This window comes from Perissodus microlepis, chromosome 16 (assembly GCF_051167445.1).
Source record: "Perissodus microlepis isolate ML-2025 ecotype Zambia chromosome 16, ASM5116744v1, whole genome shotgun sequence".
NCBI classification, from domain to species: domain Eukaryota; kingdom Metazoa; phylum Chordata; class Actinopteri; order Cichliformes; family Cichlidae; genus Perissodus; species Perissodus microlepis.
Genome location: NC_140476.1, coordinates 28051114 through 28078050, shown reverse-complemented (window position 1 = coordinate 28078050; position 26937 = coordinate 28051114). Strand labels below are relative to the sequence as shown.

The 26937-nt window shown below is 43.8% G+C and overlaps 2 protein-coding genes and 1 pseudogene across 2 annotated transcripts; all 3 read left to right on the top strand.

The window, feature by feature from the left end:
• The first annotated feature begins 1440 nt into the window (after window positions 1–1440).
• Window positions 1441–2388, top strand: LOC146371112 (olfactory receptor 6N2-like). The gene has a single exon (XM_084955045.1). The coding sequence runs from the start codon at window positions 1441–1443 to the stop codon at window positions 2386–2388; it is 948 nt and encodes a 315-aa protein (XP_084811171.1).
• A 16013-nt stretch (window positions 2389–18401) lies between these two features.
• LOC146371111 (olfactory receptor 6N2-like) lies at window positions 18402–19331 on the top strand. The gene has a single exon (XM_084907992.1). The coding sequence runs from the start codon at window positions 18411–18413 to the stop codon at window positions 19329–19331; it is 921 nt and encodes a 306-aa protein (XP_084764118.1). The 5' UTR covers window positions 18402–18410.
• Window positions 19332–21742: 2411 nt separating this feature from the next.
• LOC146371110 (uncharacterized) lies at window positions 21743–22581 on the top strand (annotated as a pseudogene).
• The last annotated feature ends 4356 nt before the right edge of the window (window positions 22582–26937 follow it).

Sequence of the window (26937 nt, the reverse complement as noted above, 5' to 3'; positions counted from 1 at the left end):
GCAACATCAGGAAAAAGGAAGACTAAAGCTTGAGAAATACCAAAGGCAGAGCTGGAAAAGATAGGGAAAGTGAAGGCAGCTATTATAAAAGCTGGAGCTCCACAGGCTAGAGTGCAATGGGAACAGTAGTAAGCAGCATTTTAAACAATGAGCCAACCCTGGCAGAAAAGAGCAGTGAAACTGAACTAGATTACGCCTAGTGACCTGCAATAGCAAGTGCACTTTCTGAGCTGAGGATGAAGACTGTGCCTAGACTCAAGATAACGATCAACCAAGATGCTATTTTCCCACCTTTGCAGATGTGAACAGTGCTCTATGTATCATTTCTACTGCCAGTGTCACTAAACCAATGAGCTCATATTCGTCACTTTCACAGTAATCCTAGAAGCACTCGGGTCAAGCATGCATGTAGAGTAAGCCCCCCCATGGAGAAGAAGGCTGTAAGCTAAAATCAGGAAATCCTAGATGGATGTTCACTAGTTAACTCAGGTGCAGAAAGCAGGTCATGTGAGACAGATCCGGGATCAAAAAGAGGTACAACAAGATGTTCATAACTGAGTCTCTTGAAACCACCAAATAATGGTTCACAGCTCGTTCTGCTAGGGTGAAGAGAAACTCCAGAAAAGCAGAGACAGACTACAAGAAAGCCTATGGCTCAATTTCCCAAACATACTGGATACTGGAATGTTTGGCAATGTACAAGACTAATAGTGGACTAATTGCATTGATCAGTAACTTAGGCACGCAAGAGAATAGTCCTCCACAGTGAATTCAAAACTTTGTAAAAGATTTTGAAGATTGTAGTTAGTGATCTGGAACGTCATGCTGTTTAGGTGGACAATGTACTTGCACAATCATTCTTTTATTGAACATCTCTTTGTAGACTGACTGGCCATTAACTTGACAAAATGTGGGTTTACCTGTGTAAAAGCAACACACATTGGACATTTGTGGACCAGAGTCAGATGCAGCCAGTACAAGCAAAAGTGCTGAGTATGGAACTCTTCACTGTGACAAAAAACATAAAAGTAGCTGATGCATTTCCAAGGTATGTGTGGTCAGTACAGCACTGAAATAAAACACAAGGTAGAGCAGATAATCCTAAATGCCCACAGTGAACTCATTAGCTGGACACATCAATTGTACACACCGTGTACAGTCAACTAGAAGAGGCTGAGCAATGCCATTTTAGACCTCCTCCTCTCTGGAGAATGAATCAACCTGATAAAAACCTTCTCAAGACTCACATGATTCATTATGTATATGTGGTTCATGAATGATAAAGATATAATTCAAGTTCAGATATCTTTATGAACAGGACACACAACACAGGGTTTATGTTACTGTAATTTTGTTTAGTTTGGTTTGGTTTTTTAAATTGTTTTATGTAGTCTGGTTATTCAGTTTATTTTTTTTATTAAATAGTTTTTGAAGACAATAATGGATCAAGAGTTAAATTTTACATATGTAACTCTGGACTGGTATGTGGACATTAACAAGTACAGATATGTTTTCTTTTTTATTATGTTTGCATTATATAGTCTAATAATCTGCACTAATTCTACTATTGTGTACATAATCTGGATTCATAAAAACCTTCATGAGCCTATGTACATTTTCATTGCAGCTTTATTACTGAACTCTGTTCTTTACAGTACAACTATTTACCCAAAACTCCTGATTGACTTTTTATCTGAAAAACAAGTCACAACATATTCAGCCTGTCTCTTTCAGTTTTTTATGTTTTACACTCTAGGTGGTTCAGAGTTCTTTCTCTTGGCTGCCATGGCCTATGACAGATATGTGGCAATATGTAAACCTCTGCAATATCATATTATCATGAGAAAAACCACTGTGAGTATTTTTCTGATCATAGCTTGGCTTGTACCTGCTTGTCATATTGCAGTCCAAGCAATAGGGAGTGCTAACATTAAACTGTGTGACTTTAATATAAAGGGAATATTTTGTAACAATGCAGTTTACACTCTTCTGTGTGAAAGATCAAGATTAATTACCATCTTTGGTGTGGTTGCTTTACTAGATCTTGCAGTACTTCCTATGCTCTTCATAGTTTTCACTTATACAAAAATATTTATAGTCTCTTATCAAAGATGTAAAGAAATTCAGAAGAAAGCTGCAGAGACTTGTTTACCCCATCTTTTAGTTTTAATCAGTGCCTCTGTGTTTTTTGTGTATGATGTAAGCATAGCTCGGGTGGAAACAAATTTTCCAAAAACTGTACGGATAGTAATGACATTACAAGTAGTTCTGTATCATCCTATTTTTAATCCATTCATCTATGGACTCAAAATGAAAAAAATTTCAAAACACCTGAAAAGGTTCTTTCCCAGGCCACAATCAATCCTTGTATTAAAAGTAAATGCCTAGTAGAACATTGCTGTTATTTTTTGGCTGCAGTTACTTAAAACACTTTTCATATGACAACATGAAATCATCCAAACTATCATGTTTATATATTTTATGTATGAACAAGAAATGCAAGAAAATGTAAAGTTTAAAACATATCACTGTTGTGTTTTTGAAGAGATGGCACTGGCATTTATTTATTTAGTTTCTGGATATTAATATTAATAATGATATGTGTTGATAGCATCTTGTATTTTTATTGTTAGAGTCGATTGAATTAATCAAAAAAATCTTAACATACCCACCAAAATTATTTATTCTAATTATTTATGAGGTTTTTCATTAGTATATTTAGGACTAATAAATAATACTTTACTTTGGAAGCAAATTTTGAAACTGAACAAATCACTGGATATATAACATGGAAACTGTGTATATGCCAGTTCTTCAGTCAGATCCAAGGTAGCTCAGATGAGTAGGTGCCCTTCAGAAGTACATTTATGTTTCATATTAGCTGCTACTGAAATCATCACACATACAATTATAAATAGATAAATTCCCCTGAATAATTGTTGAATCGGTGTATTACTATTTCTAAAACAATGGAAAAACCAATATGCATTTGGTGTAAGCAGATACAGGCTCTCTGTTGTTTTATGTGCTAATATCAACAGCAGTTCGGTGATGTTGAATTTACAATAAACCTGTTGCCAACATGAAAAATGACATAAGCATAAACAGTGTTGGGGGGTAATAGAATACGCGTACCGGTGTTACGTATTTAAAATACAAAATATAAGTAACTGTATTCCGTTACAGTTACCATTTAAATAGGTGATAATTAGGAGACAGTTACTTTGTTGAAATAAATGGATTACATGGCAGTCTTTTCCTGCTTCACATTTTAGGCTATCCCCTCTCCAATTTTGGTAATTCCATGCATTCCCAGAAACCAAAACAAAAGACAAAATAAGAGGCTCTAATGAACTTAGAACTTTTCATTGTCACTGTGTAGTTTCTTGCACAGTGAAATTGGGCAGCAGGACCACAGAGGTGCAAAAGTAGATAAGAAAAAAGCAATATATGTATGTATGTATGTATGTATGTATGTATATATATATATATATATATATATATATATATATATATATATATACATAGTGTGTGTGTGTGTGTAAACTATATGCATTGTGTGTGTGTAGAAACACTGAACCAGAAACATTGTGGGGCCATATACAAGGCCAGTTATATATTATAATAAATAAATAAGGGTTGGCGTGCACCACACACTCTCAATTGTGGCTCGATAGAAGGACATTAGTATGTCAGTCTGTTGATGTTCCATCTCAGAACCCTCAGGAAATGGAGACACTGCTGGGCTTTCTTCACTAGGACTGATGTTTTTGTCGACCAAAATAGGTCCTCAGATATATGGGTACTGAGGAACTTAAAGGAGGGCACTCTATCCACATTTTTATGGAAAGAGGAGGGGGATCAGTTCTTGTCTTGTGGAAGTCCATGACCACTTCCTTGGTTTTCTTGGTGTTTAGGGTAAGGGTATTGTAGTTACACCATTCTTTCAGACAGTGGACCTCATCTCTGTAGGCGGTGTCGTCATCGTTGGTGATGAGCCCCATCAGAGTGGTATAATCTGCAAATTTGATGGTGATGTTGCAGGGATGTCAGGGGGTGCAGTCTCTGGTGTAGATGTAAGTGTACTGTTAATGTTCATGGTGTCAGTTACACGATGGACCCATAGCCAACATAACAGAGCCAGCAGTGCACGGGCAGGAATTCATTTCTTACTTAGAAATTCAGACACCTCTTGATATTTAAAGAAGAAAGGGATGGGGGAAATCTGATTGTTTAACACAAACTCTGTTTGCCAGCAACCAAGCTGCTCTCAGCATCAAAAGACTCCACCTCCAACCTAAAGAAATATCAGGAAGTAAGTTCATTTTAAAAACTAAAGTTAGCCTACTACAGTTACTTTGTTTTAGTTGTTATAGCTACCTAGATTGCAGACTGTTAGACTTGATGGAGAGCATGAACAACCTGCTAGCTGCAAATAATTATTTGCAGTTCTGTAAGCACTAACCTCAGCTAACACCAGCTAACAATGTTAGCTCAGTGGTGAGTAGTCTTCAGTAATAGTAATAAATCACAAAACAATAGTATGTAGTTGTAAAAAGCATGACAATATATTAAGTAATCCAAAGTATTCAGAATGCACACAGATTGTGTAACTTAATGGAATACGTTACGTCCCTCTGCAGCCCCTAATCATCTCAATGTGTTCAGCTTGTGCTAATTGGCCACACCTAGTCAGGTGTGGATAAAAGCATACCTGAGGCGAGCTTCCCGGGGAGCTCACTTGTCTTTGCCTTGGTGGCACCAGCCATTTTAGCCAACCTGGTATTCCATTTTAAGATAAAACCTCTTCTCACTAACACTCTGGTATTCATCTTTTATTTTATGTTGTGGCTTTTGAGCCTGGTCGTAACATAAGTGGGGGCTCGTCCAGTAGTGATGGGCAGATGAAGCTGGGCAGATGAAGCTTCAGTGCGCATGCGCCAACCAGCGTGCAGCCTGTTACAGTCGCTCCTGCTTTTTCTCTTAGTTTAGCTCTGTTTTCTTACGTATTCTTTTTTTCTGACTTGTATTTTCATCCGTTTATTATCTTTTACTCAATCATGTGGATTGAGAGAGTTTTTGTTCTTCTGGTGGCCGTGGAACTATTACTTTTATCAAGGAACGGGACCGCGGCACATCTCCTACACTCACGGACTGTTTACTCCAGAGATCAGCTGATCGCCCTGATGTCGGCCGGCTCGCTGGCCAGACCCGCAGAAGTACCAGCTGAAATTTGGAGGAAAACACATCAGGGATGCAGAGGTCAAGGACAGAAGAGAAGAAAGAAGGAGACGGTGAGACAGCGGAGGCTCGAAGAGAGGAGGAGGTATAAACCGTGTCTGCCGTCTATCGTAATGGGAAATGTGTGATCGTTATCGAATAAAATCGACGAACTCTCAGCACTGGTACGGAGTCAGAGGGAATACCGAGAGTGTAGCCTGATGTGTTTCACTGAATCATGGATGCACCAGGACATTCCCGACGAGAATGCTTCCGTGGAAGGCTTCCACACTGTTCGGGCGCACAGGGACAGCATCGCTAGCGGTAAGCGGAAAGGAGGTGGGCTTGCTGTTTTAGTTAACAACCGGTGGTGTAACCCTGCCAACATAACAATCAAAGAAAGGATTTGTTGCCCGGACATTGAACTGTGTGCTGTTGGACTCAGGCCGTATTATTTACCCAGGGAATTCTCTCATGTCATCTTGGTGGCTGTTTATGTTCCTCCCTCTGCTAACCCCACAGCTGCATGTGACACTATCCACTCTGTCATAGCCCGGTTACAGACTCAGCACCCAAGTGCCTTTATTGTAATCTCGGGTGACTTCAACCATGCATCACTGGACAATACACTACCAACATTCAGACAATATGTGGACTGTCTGACCAGGAGAGAAAAAATTCTAGACCTACTGTATGCTAATGTCAAGGATGCATACAGCTCCTCCTCCCTCCCCCCACTTGGTAGGTCAGATCATAACCTGATTCACCTCACCCCCCGCTATGTGCCAATTGTGAGGAGGGAACCTGTGACCACGAGGAGCGTTAGGAGGTGGTCAGAGGAGGCCTTAGCGGAACTACAGGGCTGTTTTGAGGTGACCAACTGGGAAACACTCTGTGAGCCTCATGCCGAGGACATCAATGGGCTTACTGAGTGTATCACAGACTACATAACTTTCTGCACCGACTCCATTGTTCCAGCTCAGACTGTTCATTGTTACCCAAATAACAAGCCGTGGGTGACTAAGGACATCAAAGCCCTCCTCAACAACAAGAAGAGGGCTTTCAGAGGGGGCAATAAAGAGGAGGTGAGGAAGGTCCAGGTGTTACTAAAGGACAAGATCAGAGAGGCTAAGGACAATTACAGGAGGAAGCTGGAGTGGAAACTCCAGCAGAACAGCATGAGAGAGGTGTGGAGGGGCATGAAGACCATCACTGGATTCAGGCCAACCAACAGCAGGGGAGCTGAGGGAGGTGAGAATAGAGCTAACGAGTTGAATCTGTTTTTCAATAGATTCGACACTACAGTGTCTGCTCCCACCCCCACAACCTCACCTGTAGTCAGCCTGGAATCCAGAGCCACACCACTGTGCCAGCCTCTCTCTTCACATGGCGCTGTTGCCTCCTGTGTTTTTCCTGACACCCCTCCCCCACCCATCACCTTCACTCAATACCAGGTTGAGATGCAAATGAGGAGACTTCACTCAGGCAAGTCTGCTGGACCAGACGGAGTGAGTCCCCTCGTCCTCAAGACCTGTGCCCCCCAGCTGTGTGGAGTCTTTCATAAACTGTTTCTGCTGAGTCTGAGTCTGCAGAGGGTACCAGTGATGTGGAAGACATCATGCCTCGTCCCTGTACCAAAGACGCCACGTCCCAGTGGCCCCCAGGATTACAGGCCCGTGGCACTGACCTCCCACATCATGAAGACCCTGGAAAGGCTCATCCTGGACCAGCTGCGACCCATAGCAAGACCACATCTGGATCCCCTTCAGTTCACTTATCAGCCTCGTCTCGGAACTGAGGACGCCATCATCTACCTGCTCAATCGTGTCTACACCCATCTGGACCAGCCGGCGAGCACTGTGAGGGTCATGTTTTTTGACTTTTCTAGTGCTTTCAATACCATCAGGCCGACCCTCCTGGGTGATAAGTTAGCAGCGATGCAGGTGGATGCTTCTCTGGTGTCCTGGATTGTTGATTACCTGACAGGAAGACCACAATATGTACGTCTCCGACAGTGTGTGTCTGACAAAGTAATCAGCAACACAGGGGCACCACAGGGGACTGTCCTCTCCCCCTTCCTCTTCACCCTCTACACCACAGACTTCAGCCACTGCACAGAGACCTGCCATCTTCAGAAGTTTTCTGATGACTCTGCGGTGGTTGGATGCATCAGCAGGGATGATGAGACAGAGTACCGGGCTGTGGTCGACTCCTTTGTCACGTGGTGTGAGCAGAATCATCTGCAGCTCAACGTGGCAAAGACCAAGGAATTGATAGTGGACTTCAGGAAGACCAGGAAACACTTGACCCCTGTTTCAATCCAGGGGGTCAGTGTTGACATTGTGGAGGACTATAAATACCTTGGAGTACCCATTGACAATAAACTGGACTGGGCTAAAAACACCACAGCACTTTACAGAAAGGGCCAGAGTCGTCTCTATTTTTTGAGGCGACTGAGGTCCTTCAACATCTGCCAGAAAATGCTCAGGATTTGTTGTGGCCAGTGCGATCCTCTATGCTGTTGCATGCTGGGGGAGCAGGCTGAGGGTAGCAGATGCCAACAGACTCAATAAACTAATCCGTAAGGCCAGTAATGTTGTGGGGATGGAGCTGGACTCCCTCAAGGTGGTGTCGGAGAGGCGGATGTTGTCCAAAATAAAGACAATGTTGGATAACACCTCCCACCCACTCCATGACATGCTGGTCAGTCACAGGAGCACGTTCAGTGAGAGACTGAGAGTACCGAAAAGCACCACTGTTTTTTTCCTGGGAAAACAGAGGCAGCCGTTAGTACCATTAATTTCACTGGTAAGCTCACACTCACAAACTGACAAGCTGGAGAAATGATGGGAAGTCTTACGCAATGATCCAGCATCGGCGAGAGCTCCACCATACTTCTAAGTAGCTCCTCTGACTAGGCTTGATCAGCTGCAGGTGTGATCATTTCCTCAGGTGTGGCCAGCCTCCAGACGGGACACACCCACCAGGCCTGCCTGAAACTAGGGCTGGGTATCGTCACTGATTTCTAGAATCGATTCGATTCCGATTCACAAGGTCCCGAATCGATTTGATCCACGATTCGATTCAATTCGATTCGATTCGATTCGATTCGATTTGAATCTGGGAAATTTTGACAGTCAGAAATATTATAATTCAGATCAGTACATTTACATATTTTTGTATCTATAAAAAGGAAGCTGACACACGCAAGACTTTATCAAAGGTGTAAGCATCACAGCAGATGCCTTTGTGTCAAAGTAGCTGAAGATAAAACACAGAAAAACATGAAGGTGATTTTTCCTGGCCTGGGATTTTATAAAAATATTCTGCAGTACATCAAAAACGAAAGAAAACCATTAATCAACATATGAACATCACCTCTGAAGTTACAGAGGTTTTATTAGAGACACGGCTAAGCGTTTTGCATTTTGCATAATTTTAAAAAGTTTAAATTTGTTCAGTATTGAACGGCAGAAATGAGGCTTTCTTTTCGGAAGTAAGTGAAAGGAAACAAACAGCGTCCGACAGGCTGTAAACAACGGTAGACTTGTGCGTAACAAGCAAGAGAAAAATGCAGAAAACAGATTTTTAGACGGGAAACTGTTCTTGAAGTACAGAGAGAGAGAGAGAGAGAGAGAGAGCTGTGTATGAAGTGTGATTTTATCGAGGTGGAAGCACAACAGGAAAAGTCAGAGGAAATTCATGATGATGTTAATGTGAAGCGTAGTTTGGATCTTCTTTTGCTGCTGGTTCGGTCAATATTGTTTGGAGAGAGATAAAACTAACAGCTTTAGAATCAGTGCAAAAAGGGTGTGAACACAAAGCGCGGACCCGCCGACAGATCAGAATCAGCGAGCTGTTGACTTTCAGCCCCGACCGTGTCCGTGCCGTCGGGTGAGAAAGGCGACATCTCACTGATTCTGATCCGCGGGTCCGCGCTGTGTGTTTACGTCTTTGTGCAGAATCCGTGTTTCTGCTCTCATTTACTGTCTTAACTGTTTGGTGGTTGTTGAACTTTTGTGAGGTTTGAGTTATAGTAACTGACGGTAAAAAGTCAGCACAATGAAAATAAACTACACCTAAACTTGGTTTATACCTGCCCCTGATAGACTGCAGGTCATAACTTCTTACCTGAAGTTCACCTGACACTCGGACCAGCGACCGCCTCTGGTCTCTCCTCCTCCTGCCTCCCCTTTCCCTCATCCACCTGCTGGCCTTTATGGAAGCTCTGCCATAGCCACCATCAAACAACTGAGTTATTTGTACACATCGGCCAGCATCTGGCCAATCCACCACCTTTCATCGTTCATACCGTTACACCCCCCCCCCAAAAAAAAAAGGAAAAAAAAGAAATTGAAAAATTGAAAAAGAAAAATCACTATCGGTATGCCCGATGGCCAGTCCAGCTATGTCTAATAGTGTCTTAGCAATATAGATAAAAAAGTCTCTGTCTGGCTCATTTGTAAAGTATACAGATACAAATGCTAGTTTGTGATTTAAAATACTGCCAGTGATAAGTGCCAGCCAGCCATTTTCATCATTTGTGCTATACCTGATGGCCAAGTCGAATTTCCTCTTCAGCAAGATACAAACATCCTTGGGTTTATTTGTTGCACAGGATGAAATATATAGCACTAGTAAGACATGATAATCTGCAAAACATATCCCTCTTTAGCTATGACTGTTACTGCTTTACTGCTTTCAGGGAGTAGAGGCTGTGTGTGTTCCAAGGAAGAACTGAGGTATAAACCACCAACACCTTATATGGAAATGAGAAGTTGTGCTACAAGTTATGAGAGTTGTGTGTCTGTGTGCCTGACTGCAGCGTGAATAAAACTCACTTCAAAAACACTCATCAAGTGTTTGTATTTTATTTTTAAAAAAATTCCACGACAAGATATAGGTGAATATTCATATCTGTGCATTCCCAGGTGCTGCCAGCTAAATCTAGTTTTTATCACTCCCACTTTTCCATTCAAGCACTCTTCATCTCCACCACCAGGGACCGTACTACTTGATAAGCTGTTGTTAGAATTAATTTAATATTACTTTCTAGTATCAGCTGATGTTTGCTGGAGCCACAGCCATAAAAGCTACTTGTCATGATGTCGGTTTTGATATCTGGTGAGAGGGAAACATGAAGGTGAAACCAGGAAATGTCCTTAAGTGGTCATCTGATGTAAACTGTTTAGAACTCATGCATATATACCAATAAGACAGTGTACATCACTGTCACAACAGCGTTTGTTTTCATCCAAAAGCTTTATGGTTTTTCCTATAATACCTGGTGGGCTTGTCTCTAGTCAAAATGCCCAGACCGATTTTTTTGTCCCACTCCAGCTGACCAGGTGGTCAAGGCGCAGACTCAAGGCACATCGTTTTCAACCCCCCCCCCCCCAACCCCCCTGCGGTCTTTCGCTACTCGGGTTAAACATGATATATAAGTCACTTAGATAACTTCTAAATGTCAATGTTTGGTTTATTTCAGTGTTTGATTTGTTCCTGAGTAAATCGGTTTTGGCTCAGATTAAAGTTCAACTTCATAACTAGACCGTTTTATTTAATACTGAAGTCTTACTTGGAGAGCTGTCAGTATATTTTGAATTTCACCTGTTAGATTATGAAAATGTTTCCCCTTGAATTTAACTATTTTTTAATATTATATTTAATTCAAAGTCAGCTGTTTAAATAAGAACAGAACATTTTGCATCAGGGGATACGACGGGTGAAATTCAAAAAAATAATTGTCCGATTTCCTCCATAAGACAGTAGAACCGCTGCAGTGCAGACCTCCAACTGAGCCATCTTACGTCATTTTATTACACAACATCTCCGTATTCTGGATGTTGAGTAGAAGCTGTTCAAACTGGCGGTGGCACAGGGCTTTGGAGAGAATATAATTAATAGCCTTTATCACCGGTTACATAACATGGCCATATTTTAAATGTTTAGCACAGAGTGCTTGTTGGTGAATAATACAGTGGAGTTTTATAGCTTTACGTCCTTCTTTGCTGACTTTGTTACAGACTAGGGTTGTTAATTCCTTAGTGAGTATTTCAGGCGGCAGAAACCCAAGAAAGAAGAGGAGCAAGGAGAAGAACCATCATAGAAGGATAGGCCCCTGCATGGTATGTACCAGTAGCAGATAGAAGTGGCTAACATTCAAAACAATCCAACCAGTAGCTGGACAAAGCTGGACTGAGAGACAGCACTGAGGCATGAATCATGGCATCACAGGAACAAGCTCTGAGCACAAAATCCATAGAGGCTTGGGTCTGCCAACCCAGGAGAGACCCCATGTGCAGACTGTGCAAAGATGCCCCTGAGACAATTCAGCACATAACAGCTTGGTGCAAGATGCTAGCAGGCAGGGCATACATGGAATGCCATAACCAGATGGCGGACATAATATACATGAACAGCTGTAGTGATAGATTTCTCTATACAAAGTGATAACAATATCGGGAAGAAGAAACACGATAAGCTTGAGAGTAAAAAACTGAGAAAGGAACTTGAGAAGATGTAGCGCTTGAAAGCCACAGTTGTTTCTGTGATAATCAGAGCACTCAAGGCAATGATCAGATAGCGAAACAGCATCTGAGATCTCTGTCCAGAGGAGCGGAATCCTTGGAACATTAGAAATACTTCATAGTACCCTTAAGTTCCCAGGTCTCTGGTAGAAGACCCCAGCTTGAGGGGACTCGCAGGTTGAATAGAGTTAGAGGTCCAACCCGCAGCTATAAGACTTTGATCATCCTCATTCACATATCGAAACAAGAAAAAAAAAGACCTTCTTATTTAAGGTGTTTCTTTAGCCTTTTTGTCATAACGCCGACCTTTTGCCTATGCTACTAAGCCTTTACTAGTCCCATAGATTGAAAAAAATGTGTGTGTCAAGTGTTCTCTGTCTGTGAGGTGCCCACACTTGAAAAAGACCAGACTTTGAATTTCACTCACTTTATTTTGACCAGCTAGTTTGATAGCTGGTAAGTAGATGGATAGATATAGATAGAGAACACTTGACAGTGAAAAACCAATAGCCCGTCTAGCTCAAAGTCTTCCTCACAGTGGAACGTGGATTGTGCTTTGTTTGCTGTCCTCTCAGTATGTCGCACCCGGGTCAAATGACTGCTGCATGCATTTTAAGGTCTACTAGGCATGCCAGCCCTTGATTGCTGTAATTCAGCTCAGCTGGCGGAGCGGCGCGCACCAGGCCACGCTTAGTTATAGATTGCACACAAGGTCTAATCAGCAGCCATGCGCAAGCAACAGCACAGAGCAGGTAGTGGGCAGGAGGAGGAAGAGAGGAGTAACAGCCACACCTACTAGGTCAGCGCGACACCTCCCACTCGATCTTTGCTCAGCACTGCCTGGAAAGATCACATTCACGTGGGCTGGTCCCTTGCTTGATCTTCCACCGGTAAAAGGACCACAAGACGCCGGATGTCCCGATGTAAAACGGTGCCCAGCTCAGGACTTGTGGTAGCAGATTTTGGACTCTTGATTGCAATGCTGGAACTTGGAGAGACCCTCACATGCACATCTCGAACGATCCCTTTGGAATCAGGATTCACGCTGATGACTTTTGCGAGTCTGAATTGCCCTCTAAGGGCATTTTGGTCGCAGAGCCAAACTATGTCTCCAACAGCAATGTTTCTCTCTGCAGTATGCCACTTACTGCGGATGAACAGGTTTGGTCCAGCAAGTTGGCTCCAGGACCTCCAGAAGTTGTTGACCATGGTTTGTATTTCCTTCAGCCTTTTGAAAGGATAATTTGTGAAGTCGATAGTCTTGAAGTCCCCACTTTGTGTGGCTCGACCAAGCAACAGATTATTCGGCGTGATGTAGTCAATGCGATCTTCTCGGCTCTGAATTCTGGCATCAATGGGTCTCTCATTTGCAAGGTTGGCAGCTAGCTGGAGTGCTGTCAGGAACTCACTGAAGGTAAGAGCCTCTGTATTGCCAAGAGTATGAAGGGCTCTCTTGGTAACTCTGACAGCAGCTTCGGCGGCCCCATTTCGGTGAGGTGAGTCAGCAGGAAGAATCTTCCATGCCCAGGTGGTCTCATTTTTGGCAGAGTATTCTTCAAGCAACTCCTTGTTTTGTTGTCTCAGGTAAGCATACATTTCTTCTAATACAGGCTTGGCGCCGACAAAGTTTGTGCCAGGATCTGACCAGATTTTTCGGGGATGGCCTCGGACAGAAGTGAACCTCTGGTAGGCAAGCAGGAAGCTCTCTGTTGATAGTGTGCTCGCTAGTTCGACATGAATGGCTCGGCTTGCCATACAGCAAAACACAACTCCCCAAACTTTCATGGTCACTCTTCTCTTGACATCATCCCTCACATGATAGGGTCCAAACAGGTCGACAGATGAATTCGAATGGTGCAGCAGGATTTGACCTCTCTTCAGGTAAGTCTCCCATTACTTGCTTACAGGTTCTTGCCATTGCCTTCTTGCAGATGATGCACTGGTCAACGACCTTTTGGGCAATAATTCTTCCTCTGACAACCCAAGCCTTCATTCTCATCCGCAGTAAGGTTCCTGCCACTCCGTCAAGTCCCTTGATGTGGACTCTGGTAAGGACCGCAACAAAAGTCTTTTTCTGTAGCTTTGTGACCTTTTCTCGAGCTTGGGCAGCGACTTCTCCGGCGGATTTCTTCAGCCACTCATTTTCAGGAAGTTGGAGAAACTTTGGACCCGACTCGGAGTCCTCGGTTAGGGCATTTGGACTGGCCCCTCTGGTGAGAATGTCTGCAATGTTTGCTGACCCGGGAATCCACCACCAATCTTGGACATCAGTGCTACTCTGGATTTCACCAACGCGGTTTGCGAAGAAGGTCTGGAAACCGTAGCTCTCACGCTGGATTGCACCCAAGACGGTCTGGCTATCGACGAGGTGGTACCATTTTTTGACCTGGATTCTGCAGTGTCTGTGGAAGTAGGTCTTCAGACGGGCAGCAAAGACTGCGCCACACATCTCTGCTTTAACAGGATCGCCTTTGTGGTTGAGAGGCGTCAGTTTGGCTTTGGACTCTACTAGTCTCACAATGACACTATGGCTGCAGCTCCAGCGAAGGTACATCACTGCGCCATATGCATGTTCACTGCCATCAGAGAACGTGATGGCACTGGGGTCTGCACAGGGATCTGGTGGAGTCAGGGCTCTAGTGAAATGCAGTTTCTTCAGGTCAGCATACTCTTCCAGAAGCTTTATGGCGTCTTCTCGGAGACCTTCAGACAAGGCTGTGTCCCATGTGTCTTCGAGGCAGTGCTTTACTTTTGCTTCTTGGAAAGCTCTCCTTACCAGGATGGCACCCTTTTGTTTGACGGGAGTCAGAAGACCGAGTGGGTCATATAGGCCGGAGACTTGGCTTAGCAGTTCTCGCCTGGTGAGTGGATCAGGTGTTTGCCCTCTGACTTCTTCTCTGAGCAGGTCTTGACCAAGGCGCATTTTCCTCCTTTTGTTTGAGAAGTTCACTGCAACCATGACATGAAGCTTGTCATCATTGATGGTGTAGCCAAGGCCAAGGGCTTTGTTGTCATCTTCTGTCAGCTGGTTCGGCAGGATCATAGTCTTTGGCTCTGATCGAGGCAACTCTTTCTTTGACTCCTCCCTCCCACTTTGACTGGAGTAGACCCAAGGCTTCATGTAGAATCCTCCAGCTCTCAGGATGTGCTCGATGTTGGCTGTTAGGCGTCTCAGATGGTCGAGGTCATTGTGTGATGTCAGAATGTCATCGACATAAGCATCTTCTTCCAGCACACGTTTCTCTTCTTTGAAGTGACTGAATGAAGGTAGGTTTGCAGTTTCTCTTATGGCGACTTGGGCTACGCAACCAGCAGGTTTGTCTCCAATGTTGACTCTTGTTATGGCATAGTCTTCTATGCCTGCATCTTCTGTGTCACGCCACAAGAATCTGTGCAAGTGGACCTCTCGATCTTCCAGCCAGACGGAGTTGTACATCTTGCGGATGTCACCAAGGGCGGCGTAGACACCAGCTCGGAACCTCAGCAGGACAGCTCTTATCGGGTTCAGGACATCAGGACCTTTGATAAGGATGTCATTCAGGCTGAGGCCTCTGTACTTCTGGCTGCTGTTCCACACCAACCTCACTGGGGTAGAGACCGAGTGTGGATTTGGCGCGATAGGGCTTATATACCATACCGGCCCAGTCCAACTCTGCAGGACTTCTTTGGACAGCTTCACTGCAGCTCTGCGGTTTACCATCTCATGAACTTGTGCAGCATAGGCCGTCTTCCATTCAGGTTCTTTAGATAGCTTCATCTCGGTTCTGATGAATGTTGCTTCTACCGCTTTCCTGTTATTTGGCAAGGTTGCTGGATCTTCTACCCATGGGTATTTGGCATGCCAATGCGGTTCACTGCTGTGGTCATCTCCAGTTGAATAAGTCAGGCCATTTCTCACGATCTCCATCTCCCTCTCTTCTGCAAGCGTCATTTCTTTACCCCCTGGCTGGCAGTTCCCACAACGACACCCTCCACATCTCGGCTGGCAAGCGGCTCCGATGCTTTCCCACCTCCACCACTTCAGAAAGTCTCTGCTGCTGGTAGCTGTGGTGGATAGAGTCTCAGGGTGATCAGGATGCTGACAGGAAGCTAGGTCTTTAGTGAACTCTTGGTACTTGAATGCAGCAGCTCTCATTGATCTTGCGAAATGAGTCTTGGAGGTGTGGGCCATCAAAGTGACTTCCTCAAAGAGGTCTGGATGCGTGCCCCCAATTGTCTTGCCAAGTGGACCGTCCCAGAGCACCAGGTCACCGATGGAGCGGATCTTTTGGGGCACCAGCTGGCCTTCTTTATGGCTGATTAGAAGCTGGATCTCTCTGGGTCTGATGAGGTCTTGGAGAGGGATGTCAGGGAAGATCTTCTGTAGCTTTTGAGGTGGAACATGTCTTCTCACTTCAGCAATCTTGTCAAGACCATAGCAGACTAACTGGTGAGGCTTTAAAGTTCCTCTTGAGGTGTTGACACGGATCTTGAGAAGGTAGCGCTTGGTTGCCACAGACACTTCATACCTCCGACACCCTGGATGACAAGCATGACGTCTTCACTGCGAAGGTTGAGCTTACTTGCAGCTTTATGGGTTATGTAGTTTGTGTCAGATGCTAGATCAATTAGTGTCCCAATTCTCTGCCCATCATTGGCGATGACGTCAAGGAGCATCAGGATCACAGGGTACTCTTTTAGACCAGTCTCCTCCAGTAGACCTCTCTCTGCTGTGCCCACACTGCTCTCTGCAGTGTGGGCAAACACAATGAAGGGCATAGGACTATAAATGTCAACTGGTGTCACGGTCCTGGGTCATTTTGACCAGGACCTGGTCCAGCTTCAGCTTCAGCTTCAGCTTCGCCTTCGCCTGGTCCAGCTTCAGCTTCGCCTTTGCCTGGTCCAGCTTCAGCTTCAGCTTCGCCTTCGCCTGGTCCAGCTTCAGCTTCGCCTTCGCCTGGTCCAGCTTCAGCTTCAGCTTCGCCTGGTCCTGCCTTGCCTGGTCCCTCCTCGCCTGGTCCTGCCTTGCCTGGTCCTGCCTTGCCTGGTCCTGCGGTTGCTACGCCACCGTCCAATGTACGTCCAGCCCCTCAACATCGCCGGCCGCCTTCCAGGCCACTGGCTGGGTGTCGTCGCTGTCGTGGGCGGCCTCCGGACCAGCTCTGTCATCGCTGCCGCTGCCTTCCGTGCGGCCGGCCTCTGGACCTCGTTCGCCTGCGTCGCCGCTGCCACTGCCACTGCCTTTCACGTGGCCGGCCCCCTGAGTACCCTGTGTTTGACTTTTGTGCTGTCGGCCTCCGGGTCGGGTTCCTGAACTTTTTGATTAGTGGACTCATGGTTGACCCACTGGGATTTGTTTTGAGTTATTCCTGTATCTCTGTTCTTGGGCTCCTTGTGTTTTGTTTTGTTTCTGTTTCTCGTTTAGTATAAGTTCAGTGTCAAATGGTAAAAATGGTAAATGGCCTGCATTTGTATAGCGCTTTACTCAGTCCCTAAGGACCCCAAAGCGCTTTACACTACATTCAGTCATTCACCCATTCACACACACATTCACACACTGGCAATGGCAAGCTACAAGTCAAGTCAAGTCTGTGTCTGTTTCTTGTTTCCCAAAGGAGCTTGCAAAGAAAAGCGTCTGGACTTCTTTAAGTTACTTGAAGACGTTTCACCTCTCATCCGAGAAGCTTCTTCAGTTCTAAGGTCAAATGGTGGGGAGTCCCAGATATAAACCTAGTGGGAGTATCCCCCCACAGAGGGACAAAAGGACCCCCTGATGATCCTCTAATCGCCTGAGCCAAGGTGTGAAACTGGGTGTGGGTCCCAATCAGTCAGAGTTTCGGGTGAGTTCATTGTGAAACCTGGCCCCACCTTATCATGCGAAGGTGACCTTAGAACTGAAGAAGCTTCTCGGATGAGAGGTGAAACGTATTCAAGTAACTTAAAGAAGTCCAGACGCTTTTCTTTGCAAGCTCCTTTGACTACGATGACCTGGATGACTGAGAACCTTCACAGACATTTCTTATTTCCCGTTTTATTGTGAAAGGTTTTGCCTCATCTCAGTGTGTCTAGCTTTGCTCCCCGTGTCTCATTAGCCCGAACCCTCCCAGCTGTGTCTCCCTCCTGTTTTCCATTCCCTGATTACTCCCCTGTGTATATAAGCCCTGTGTTTTCCTGTGTTCCCTGTCGCGTCGTACCCTCAACTAGCTGTGTGTTCTGCTTCCGTGTTTCTAGTGTTTCTAGTGTTTCTAGTGTTTAGTCAGCTGCTCCAGTTTAGTATTTCTTTTCCAGTGTTTCCGTCCTCAGTTCCTCTGTTCAGACTTTTGCTGGTCTTTTGGTGAGTTTAGTTAGTACAAGGTTTTTCCCAGCAATAAAGCTGCGCTTTAAGTTTCACTTCCGTGTCTGAGTCCTGCATTTTGGGTCCACCACTCCTGCTTGCCTGCCTGCCACACAGCCAATCATGACAACTGGTTAGATTTCCTGAAGTCGTTTACATGTTAGTGGAGAACTTAATGAGTCCCACAGAGGATGGAAGGTTTTCTGATAAAACAAAGCCACATAGTCACTTACCTTCTTAGTTTAATGTTAGAAATATATTACTTCAACACTTGTCTTTTCATTTGTTATTCATGAATACCATTTATGTAATCTAGTTCCATGGTCAATAACATTTTTGTTCATTCAATGGATGTTGAATTAAATGTAACATTGTTAACTCTTGGTGGGTTTGCAGAATTGCACAAATACAGGTATCTCTATTTTGTGGTTATATTCACACTTTATATTCTGATGCTCTGCTTTAATTCGACTATAGTGTGCCTTATTTGGACTTGCAAAAACCTTCACGAGCCAATGTACATTTTTATTGCAGCTTTGTTAATCAACTCTGTTCTTTACAGCATGATTATCTATCCGAAGCTTTTATCTGATGTTTTGTCTGAAAAACAAACTATATCGTATACGCTTTGTCTTTTCCAAGGATTTTTATATTACACCTCAGCTGGGTCAGAGTTTTTACTGTTGGCAGCAATGGCATATGACAGGTATGTGTCTAAATGCAAACCCCTGCAATATCCAGTTATAATGAATAGAATAACTATATATGTCTCTCTAGTTTTAGCTTGGCTTATACCTGCTTTTGAGACAGCAGTGTCAGTTGTGTTGTATTCTGAAGTAAAACTCTGTAGCTTTACTCTGACAGGAATTTTTTGTAACAATTCAGGATATAAGCTTCAGTGTGTGACCTCAGTGGCAATATCTGTATATGGTGTGGTCATGTTGATAAATATTGCCCTTCTACCTTTGCTTTTCATACTTTTTACATACATCAGGATTGTTAGAGTATCTTACCAAAGTTGCAGAGAAGTGAGGAAAAAAGCTGTAAAGACATGTTTACCCCACTTGCTGGTGTTAATCAACTTTTCCTGTTTTATTGTTTTTGATGTAATTATAGTTCGACTGGAATCTGATCTATCAAAAACTCTTCGCTTAATACTGACTTTTCAGTCAATTTTATTCCATCCTCTTTTAAATCCAATTATATATGGACTCAAAATGAATGAAATTTTTAAAAACCTCAAGATATTGTTTTGTCATGTTAAATAACACTGGTATTGCTGCCCTATTATCAAATGTATGAAATTTCATTGGCAATTGTAATGCAAGTTAGATAATGGATAATTATGCCATGGCATTTATATAAATGTTAATGCCTGCTATTCTACTGATGACATAAGTGATGGTCATAAAGCAAAGATAAACATTTTCTTAAACTGTTGTGGTAAAATTTGATGTCTAAACAGCTTATTTGCCTGCATTTCACATTTTCCTTTTTTTTGGTTAGAGATTATTATTTACTATTGTTGGTTGTAAATGCACAAAAACAATTTATTAAAATAAATCAAATGCTACCAGTCTCTCAGTGATGCAGAACGCCCTTTTTAGTATTGTCACTGACATATCAATGTCAATGAAAGGGAGAAAAAAAAAATCTTTTTTTTTCAAATTCAAATTGTGGTAGCACTTTCTATGCGATTACCAAAGTAATAACCACTTAATATTCAAGTAATATCATGGTAGCAACAGTGGTTGCAGTTGAGTAATATTACCTTGAAAGTTATGTAATAAGACAATAAGAGCCCCAAAACTTGGGGTAATAGTATGGAAATACAGCTCCGTAAAAACGTGGTAATAGTAGAGTAACAAGGAAGAAACAAGCGTGATTACCACTCAATTACATGTGGTAGATTCTGTGTAATAAACAGGAAACAGAGCTGCAAAATGAAAAATTGCCTGTTTCTATTTGCTAACATATAATAACCCATTAAAGCAAACTTAAAAAGTGTGCGATTATTACCTGGATACACCTGTAGTAGTTCCTGTGTAATAAGTATACATAAAAACAGCCTGCAAAGAGCTGGCTGCCAGTAGGCGGCAGACTGCTGTCCAATGGGAGTCCCTAGATAAAGACAAAGAAGAAGTGGGGTGCCAACTGCTAACTTTAGCGTAGTGGTAATACTATATGCTAGCCAAGCCTACCTTAGACATGAGCAAGAGACACAAATATTAAGCCATACCGGCTCAGTCTGCATCAGCTTTTAGGAACCAGGAACCAAGGACACCCTGATGAGAAGTGGGCTACTGGAACGAGACGGCATCGGTGGACAGCTGAAGAGTTGGATAGCACCAGACCCCAACATGATTCACGCCTAGTACTACTACTAAAGAAGCCAATTGCTTTCTGTCAGCACAAATGAAGCTGCTGCTAGTCGAGAGACACCCAGAATGGCTAACCAAAGGTTAAACAACCCTGATCCCCAAGGACCCCCAGAAGGGACTGGTCCCATCCACCTACTGGCAAATAACCTGCTTCAGTATCACATAGAAGCTTGTGTCAAGCATCATAGCGGCAAAGATGAACAGGCACATGCGCGGGGCACAGAAAAGAATTGGCAAGAATACCAGAAGCACAAAACACTAGCTCCTGGTAGACCGTGTAGTCACCCCAGACTGCAAGGCCAGATAGGTTAATCTGTGCACTGCTTGGATTATTACAAGAAGGCCCATGACTCGATGCCCATATGCAGATCAACTGGATGCTAAGAGCCTTCATCAAGAACTCAAACTCAAGGGGGATGTGGCGTACAACACTTGAGGCCAACTTCAAGCAATAATCAGCCATCTCCTCTACGAGATGACATCAAGCTGTAAATGGACTGATTCTTATATAGCACTTTTCTACTCCCTCGGAGTACTCAAAGCGCTGTATACAACATGCCTCATTCACACCCACTCGTACAAGCTCTCCTAAACACAAGTGCAAACTAACCTACATTCACACTCCCGATAAATGCATCAGAGGGCAACTTGGGGTTAGTATCTTAGTACCAAGGATATTTGACATGCAGACTGGGGAAGCCAAGGATCGAACCACCAACCTTCCAATCAGTAGCTGATCTGCTCTACCATCTGAACCACAGCCACCCCTTGTATTCCAAGAGTCATTGATTCACTAATCCACACCATCAGGATATACATCGGAATGTTGTTCAGACTAGAGAAGTGTAGTCGGATGGTAACAAAGGGAGGGAAGGTAGCCAGAAGCAAGGGAATCGCACTATCAGAAGGCAACATTGCAAACATTGAGGAGAGCAAAAAGTAACTGCCAAATCCCACAGGCAAATGCGAACCATGAAGAGCCCGCTAGGAAAGCTGCAGCCAACAAGTATCTACAGAGGGTCAGGCAAGTTCTGAGGAGTCAGCTGACAGTTAAGAACAAGATCTATCAACACCTACACCGTGATCAGGTACCCTGCTGAGATAAGAAGCTGGCCAAAGGAGGCGATAGAAGCCACTAACATCAAGACGAGGAAGCTCCTTACCATGCATGGAGGGTTTCACCCCAAGTCCAGCACCCTGAGGCTGTATGCTAAGCGGAAGGAAGGAGGCAGAGACTAGTGAGTTTCAGTACTACAGTCCAGGATGAGACAACAAACATCCACAAATACATCAGAAAGATGGCCATGACCAATCACCTGCTCAGGGAATACTTCAGGTGGCAGAAACCCAAGAAAGAGGAGGAAGAAGAACCATCATGGAAGGATAGGCCCCTCTACAGTATGTACCACCGGCAGATAGAGGAAGTGGGTGACATCCAAAAATCCTACCAGTTGCTGGACAAAGCTAGAATGAGAGACAGCAAAGAGGCATGAATCATGGCATCACAGGAACAAGCTCTGTGCACAAGATTGATAGAGGCTGGGGTCTATCACACCAGGCAAGACCCCATGTGCAGGCTGTGTAAAGATGCCCTGAAACAATCCAGCACATAACAGCAGGGTGTAAGAGGCTGGCAGGCAGGGCATACATGGAACGCAATAACCAAGTGGCCAGCATAGTATACAGCTACATCTGTGCCGATTACGACCTGGAAGTGCCAAGTTCAAAATGGGAAACGCCCCCTAGGGTGGTAGTGAATGAGCAAACTAAGATCCTGTGGGACTTCCAGAAACAGATGGAGAAAATGATGGTGGCTAACCAGCTGGACATAGTAGTGGTAGACAAGTAGAAGAAGATGGCCGTTGTGATAGACGTAGCGATACCAAATGACAGCAACATCAGGAAGAAGGAACACGAGAAGCACCAACGGCTCAGAGATAAGCTGGAGAAGATGTGGAGGGTGAAGATAACAGTGGTCCCAGTGGTATTTGGAGCACTAGGTGCAGTGACCCCTAAGTAGGGCGTGTGGCTCCAGCAGATCCCAGGAACAACATCCGAGATCTCTGTCCAGAAGAGCGCAGTCCTAGGGACAGCTAAGATACTGCACAGGACTTTCAAGCTCCCAGGCCTCTGGTAGAGGACTCGAGCTTGAAGAGGGGTCTGCAGGGGCGAGTGGGGATTTTTATAGAAAGGTAAATACAAAAAAAACCCCACTAGAGAATAAATAGATTTTTTATTTTAATGGTGTTTTAAATACAGTTTATGAAGTAAAACATATACTCAACAATTTCAACTTTTTGCTTGATTTTCAATCCAAAATTCACCCACAACCAGTCACAGCAGAACCTGGTTCTGCCAGAGGTTTCTTCCTGATAAAAGGGAGCATCGCCAAACGCTTGCTCAAAGGGTATCATTTGATTGTTCGCGTTTCTCTTTATTGTTGTAGGCTGCTGCAAACCTTACAATGGGGTGTCTAAATTCATAGGCTGCATTCTCCTGAGGCCACATTTGAAGGCCGATTACATCACAGCGACGCACCAAAGGCTGTCCAAAATCGTAAACTTCTCCAAATGCAGCCGATAAATGCGTTTCCTTTTCCCGGGATCTGAAGGATGGGTCAGGTGTAGCCTTCGTGGACCACCATATCTCTGAATTCATAGCGTGGCCCAGCCAATTCCAGTTTCCAACAATGTCAGCAGCTACTTTAATATTACTCTTATTACTCTTTGTGGGTCACAAAATAAACTTTTAAGATATTTTCAGACGAGAATGTAGGTGTGTAAACTTCAAATATCTGCTCGGTTTATCATGACATCACATGCTTGAAAAGTGCTCTGAAGTTTTCTGAGACGTCTGTTACCCACCAGCTCGATAGTTAGTCGGGGCGAGAATAGCGAACTCCTGGCACATCGTTTTCAAACCCCCCACGATCTTTCACTGGTCAGGTTATACATGATATATAAGTCACTTAGATAACTTAAAAATGTTATTCTTTGGCTTGTTTCAGTGTTTTATTTGTTCGTGAGTAAATTGGTTTGGCTGAGATTACAGCTGAATACACGTCAAATAAATGGAAAGCATGTTGTTGCATTCTCAATCATTCAGTACATCTCCAAAAGTTGATTCCATTATTCTAGAGGTAGCGTTTTCAGTGGGAGAAACGTTTTGGCACTCATCCAAGTGACTTCTTGTCACTTGGGTGAGTTATGGGCGACCATGGTTCAGGGGGTTGGGAAGCTCATTTTGTAACTGGAAGGTTGCCGGTTCAATCCCCAGCTCTGTCTGTCTTGGTTGTTGTGTCCTTGGGCAAGACTTCACCTGTTGGCCAGAGGGGCCGATGGCGCGATATGGCAGCCTTGCTTCTGTCAGTCTGCCCCAGGGCAGCTGTGGCTACAACTGTAGCTTGCCTCCACCAGTGTGTGAGTGAATGAATAGTGGAATTGTAAAGCGCATTTCAAAGCCTTTCATTTATCCACCCATTTGCTGTCTCTCAGCATGAAATGTGGTAGTAGTATTTGTAGTGGATCGATAACACACACTCACATTGTGGCTTGTTTACATGTACTAGTCTACAGCTGACCACATGACCAATTGCTAGATGACTTCCTTCAGCTACACCAGGGGCCGGCAACCCTGGGCATGCGTGCCACAGCTGGCACGCGAAGGGTTAAGTGATGGCACAGCATGCAGTAAAATAATCTGAGAAGGTGTATTTAAAAATAAATATCTACGGCTGGGCCACCAATACACATCACAAATTAGCTCACACAGAGCTAATGACAATACAGCTAATGACAGCGCGTCTTAATGACAGTATCTAAGCTAATAGCCCCACCTCCTTGTTTTACTTGTAACTGGCTAAAAATTACACAGACGAGAGGAATGTAGCTAGCTAGCCAGTCCTGTGAGTTATGGCCTCGAAGCGAGCAAAAAAAGATGATCCCCGGTCTTTTATGCCAATTTGGACAGAAGACTGGGGTTTTGTGCAACAGAAAGATCGTGCTGTATGTGCCCTTTGCCTCGAGAGTGTTGTTTGCTGGACTTCCAGTGTTAAACGACATTTTGAGACGAAACATCAAAAAACCTTCAAGGATGAGGCAGAGAAAGTTGAATCAATTACACGTCTGTGTCAAGATATGAGAAGCAAGCAAGTACTCTTTTTTTTTTTACAGCTGCAAAACATCATGGAACTGAAGCAAGTTATCGTATTGCACACTGTATTGCTAAACATGGAAAGCCGTTTACAGACGGAAAATTTGTTAAGGAGGCTTTTCTCTCAAGCTCAGAAGTGTTATTTAATGGGCTTCCAAAGAAAGATGCAATTAAAGCAAGGATACAAGACATACCTGCATCAGCCAGAACTGTGGAACGACGCATCCAGGAAATGGGTGACAATGTCAGAGCCCAACAAACAGCTGGTTTGAAAGAAGCCCAGGTGTTTAGTATAGCTTTGGACGAAAGCGTTGATATCAATGACGGTCCACATTTGGCTGTTATGGTAAGATACTGTGATGTGGCAGTACAAGAGGAACTCTTCTATTTAACCCCGATGCCTGAAACAACGCGAGGTGAGTATATTGCCAAAGTTTTTAAGGAGTGTTTTGATGAGCGAGGCATTGACATTACAAAGATTTTTGCTGTGACAACTGATGGTGCACCAGCTATGGTTGGGAAACACAGGGGCGCTGTTACCTTAATTGAGGAACAAGTTGGCCATCCCATCATGAAACTACACTGTATAATACACCAAGAAAACCTGTGTTCCAAGATGTCAAATTCAGATCTTCATGACGTCATGGCCACAGTGGCAAAAGTCGTGAACTTTATAGTTAAGCGATCTCCTTTGACTCACCGCCAATTCCAGTCTCTGCTCGAGGAGATGGATAGCTCATGCAAAGACATCCCGCTCCACTGTGCTGTCAGATGGCTTAGCTGTAGAAAGGTTCTGGAATGATTTGTGGATTGTTTTGATGTGGTAAAAAAATTCCTGGCAGAAAAGGGGCAAAGCCATCCCGAACTCGAAGACAAGAAGTGGGTTGAAAAACTTTTCTTTCTCACTGATATAATGGGACACCTCAACAAGCTTAATCTCAAACTGCAGGGATCTGGACAAACTGTTTTAGACATGCGTGACACGTGGGAAGCTTTTGTTCAAAAACTTTTTTCCAGCGATGTTGAAACTTCCACGTTCTGCTACTTCAAACGCCTCAGGGAGCTGTCCGCTCAGCGCAGCATCAGCACCACAGAAATACACGGGTACGTCCAAAGACTCGAGAAAGAATTCAGAACGCGTTTTCTGGACTTTCAGGTGTATGGACCTGTGTTTTCTTTTCTTATCAAGCCAGAAAGCTTTAATGAGCAGCTGGATTTGTCTCTTTTTAAATGGTTGGACACAGATGACATGGAAATGCAGCTGATTGAACTGAAAAGCTCGACTGTGTGGGTGACAAAGTTTGGAGAACTACGAACACAGCTAGAATCCACAGCTGCGCGTGATCATGGAGCTTGCATCTTCACTTGCTGGACATCACTACCAGACAAGTTTAACTGTCTTAAGAACATTGCACAGGCCCTATTGACAGTATTTGGCTCTACCTATCTGTGTCTTAAGAACATTGCACAGGCCCTATTGACAGTATTTGGCTCTACCTATCTGTGTGAGCAAATTGTCCTTAGCACCTCCCGTTGCCGTCTGACTGCTGGACACTCAGAGACCTGTGTGCTCCTTAAAGTTACAAAATGTGATCCCCAGATAACACAACTGGCAAATACAAAGCAGGGACAGGGATCACATTAACATGCATATCCCTGTATTAACAAATGTCATATTAGCCCAGTTTATTTTTTTCTTTTCACTGTTGTGAGGAGACCATAAACAGGATTTGCATTTTCTGTTGTATAGTTCCTTTGCTGTTATGGTGTTTTTGTTATGTATAAAAAGTGTTTTTTGAAAATAGCTGATCTGCACTTTGCCAACATCTGTCAGCAAATATAGTTCTATAAAGTTATTCTATGGTGTGTAACTGTTGATATGCTGTTACATATTGCTAATGCAATTGTTATTGTCATTGTTATTGTTGTAAATAAATTTCTTGTTAATGCAACGGTTGATATGGCACTTTGACCTTTGAGGAAATTTTAGATGGCACTCGTCATCAAAAAGGTTGCCTACCCCTGAGCTACACGTTTACAGTACTTAAGAAAGGTGTGGTTTTTTTTGAATGAAAAATTCTTTTGAATTTCCCATAAGTCATTCTTGCAGACATTCAGAAATTTCAGCAATTAAGAAATTGTCTTCAAAATATCAAAGCCAAAATTGAAGATGCACTTATGCACTCTTAACCTCTGCTGTAAAGCTGTATCATTTAGGAAGTCAAGAAGGTCATTTGGCAACGTAATATGTGTGTGTGTGAGAGACCATGTGTGCCTTAGAAGAATGAGAAAAAAATATTTTCCAATTGTGTGTTGCAATTGCATCTGTATGATGGTACAG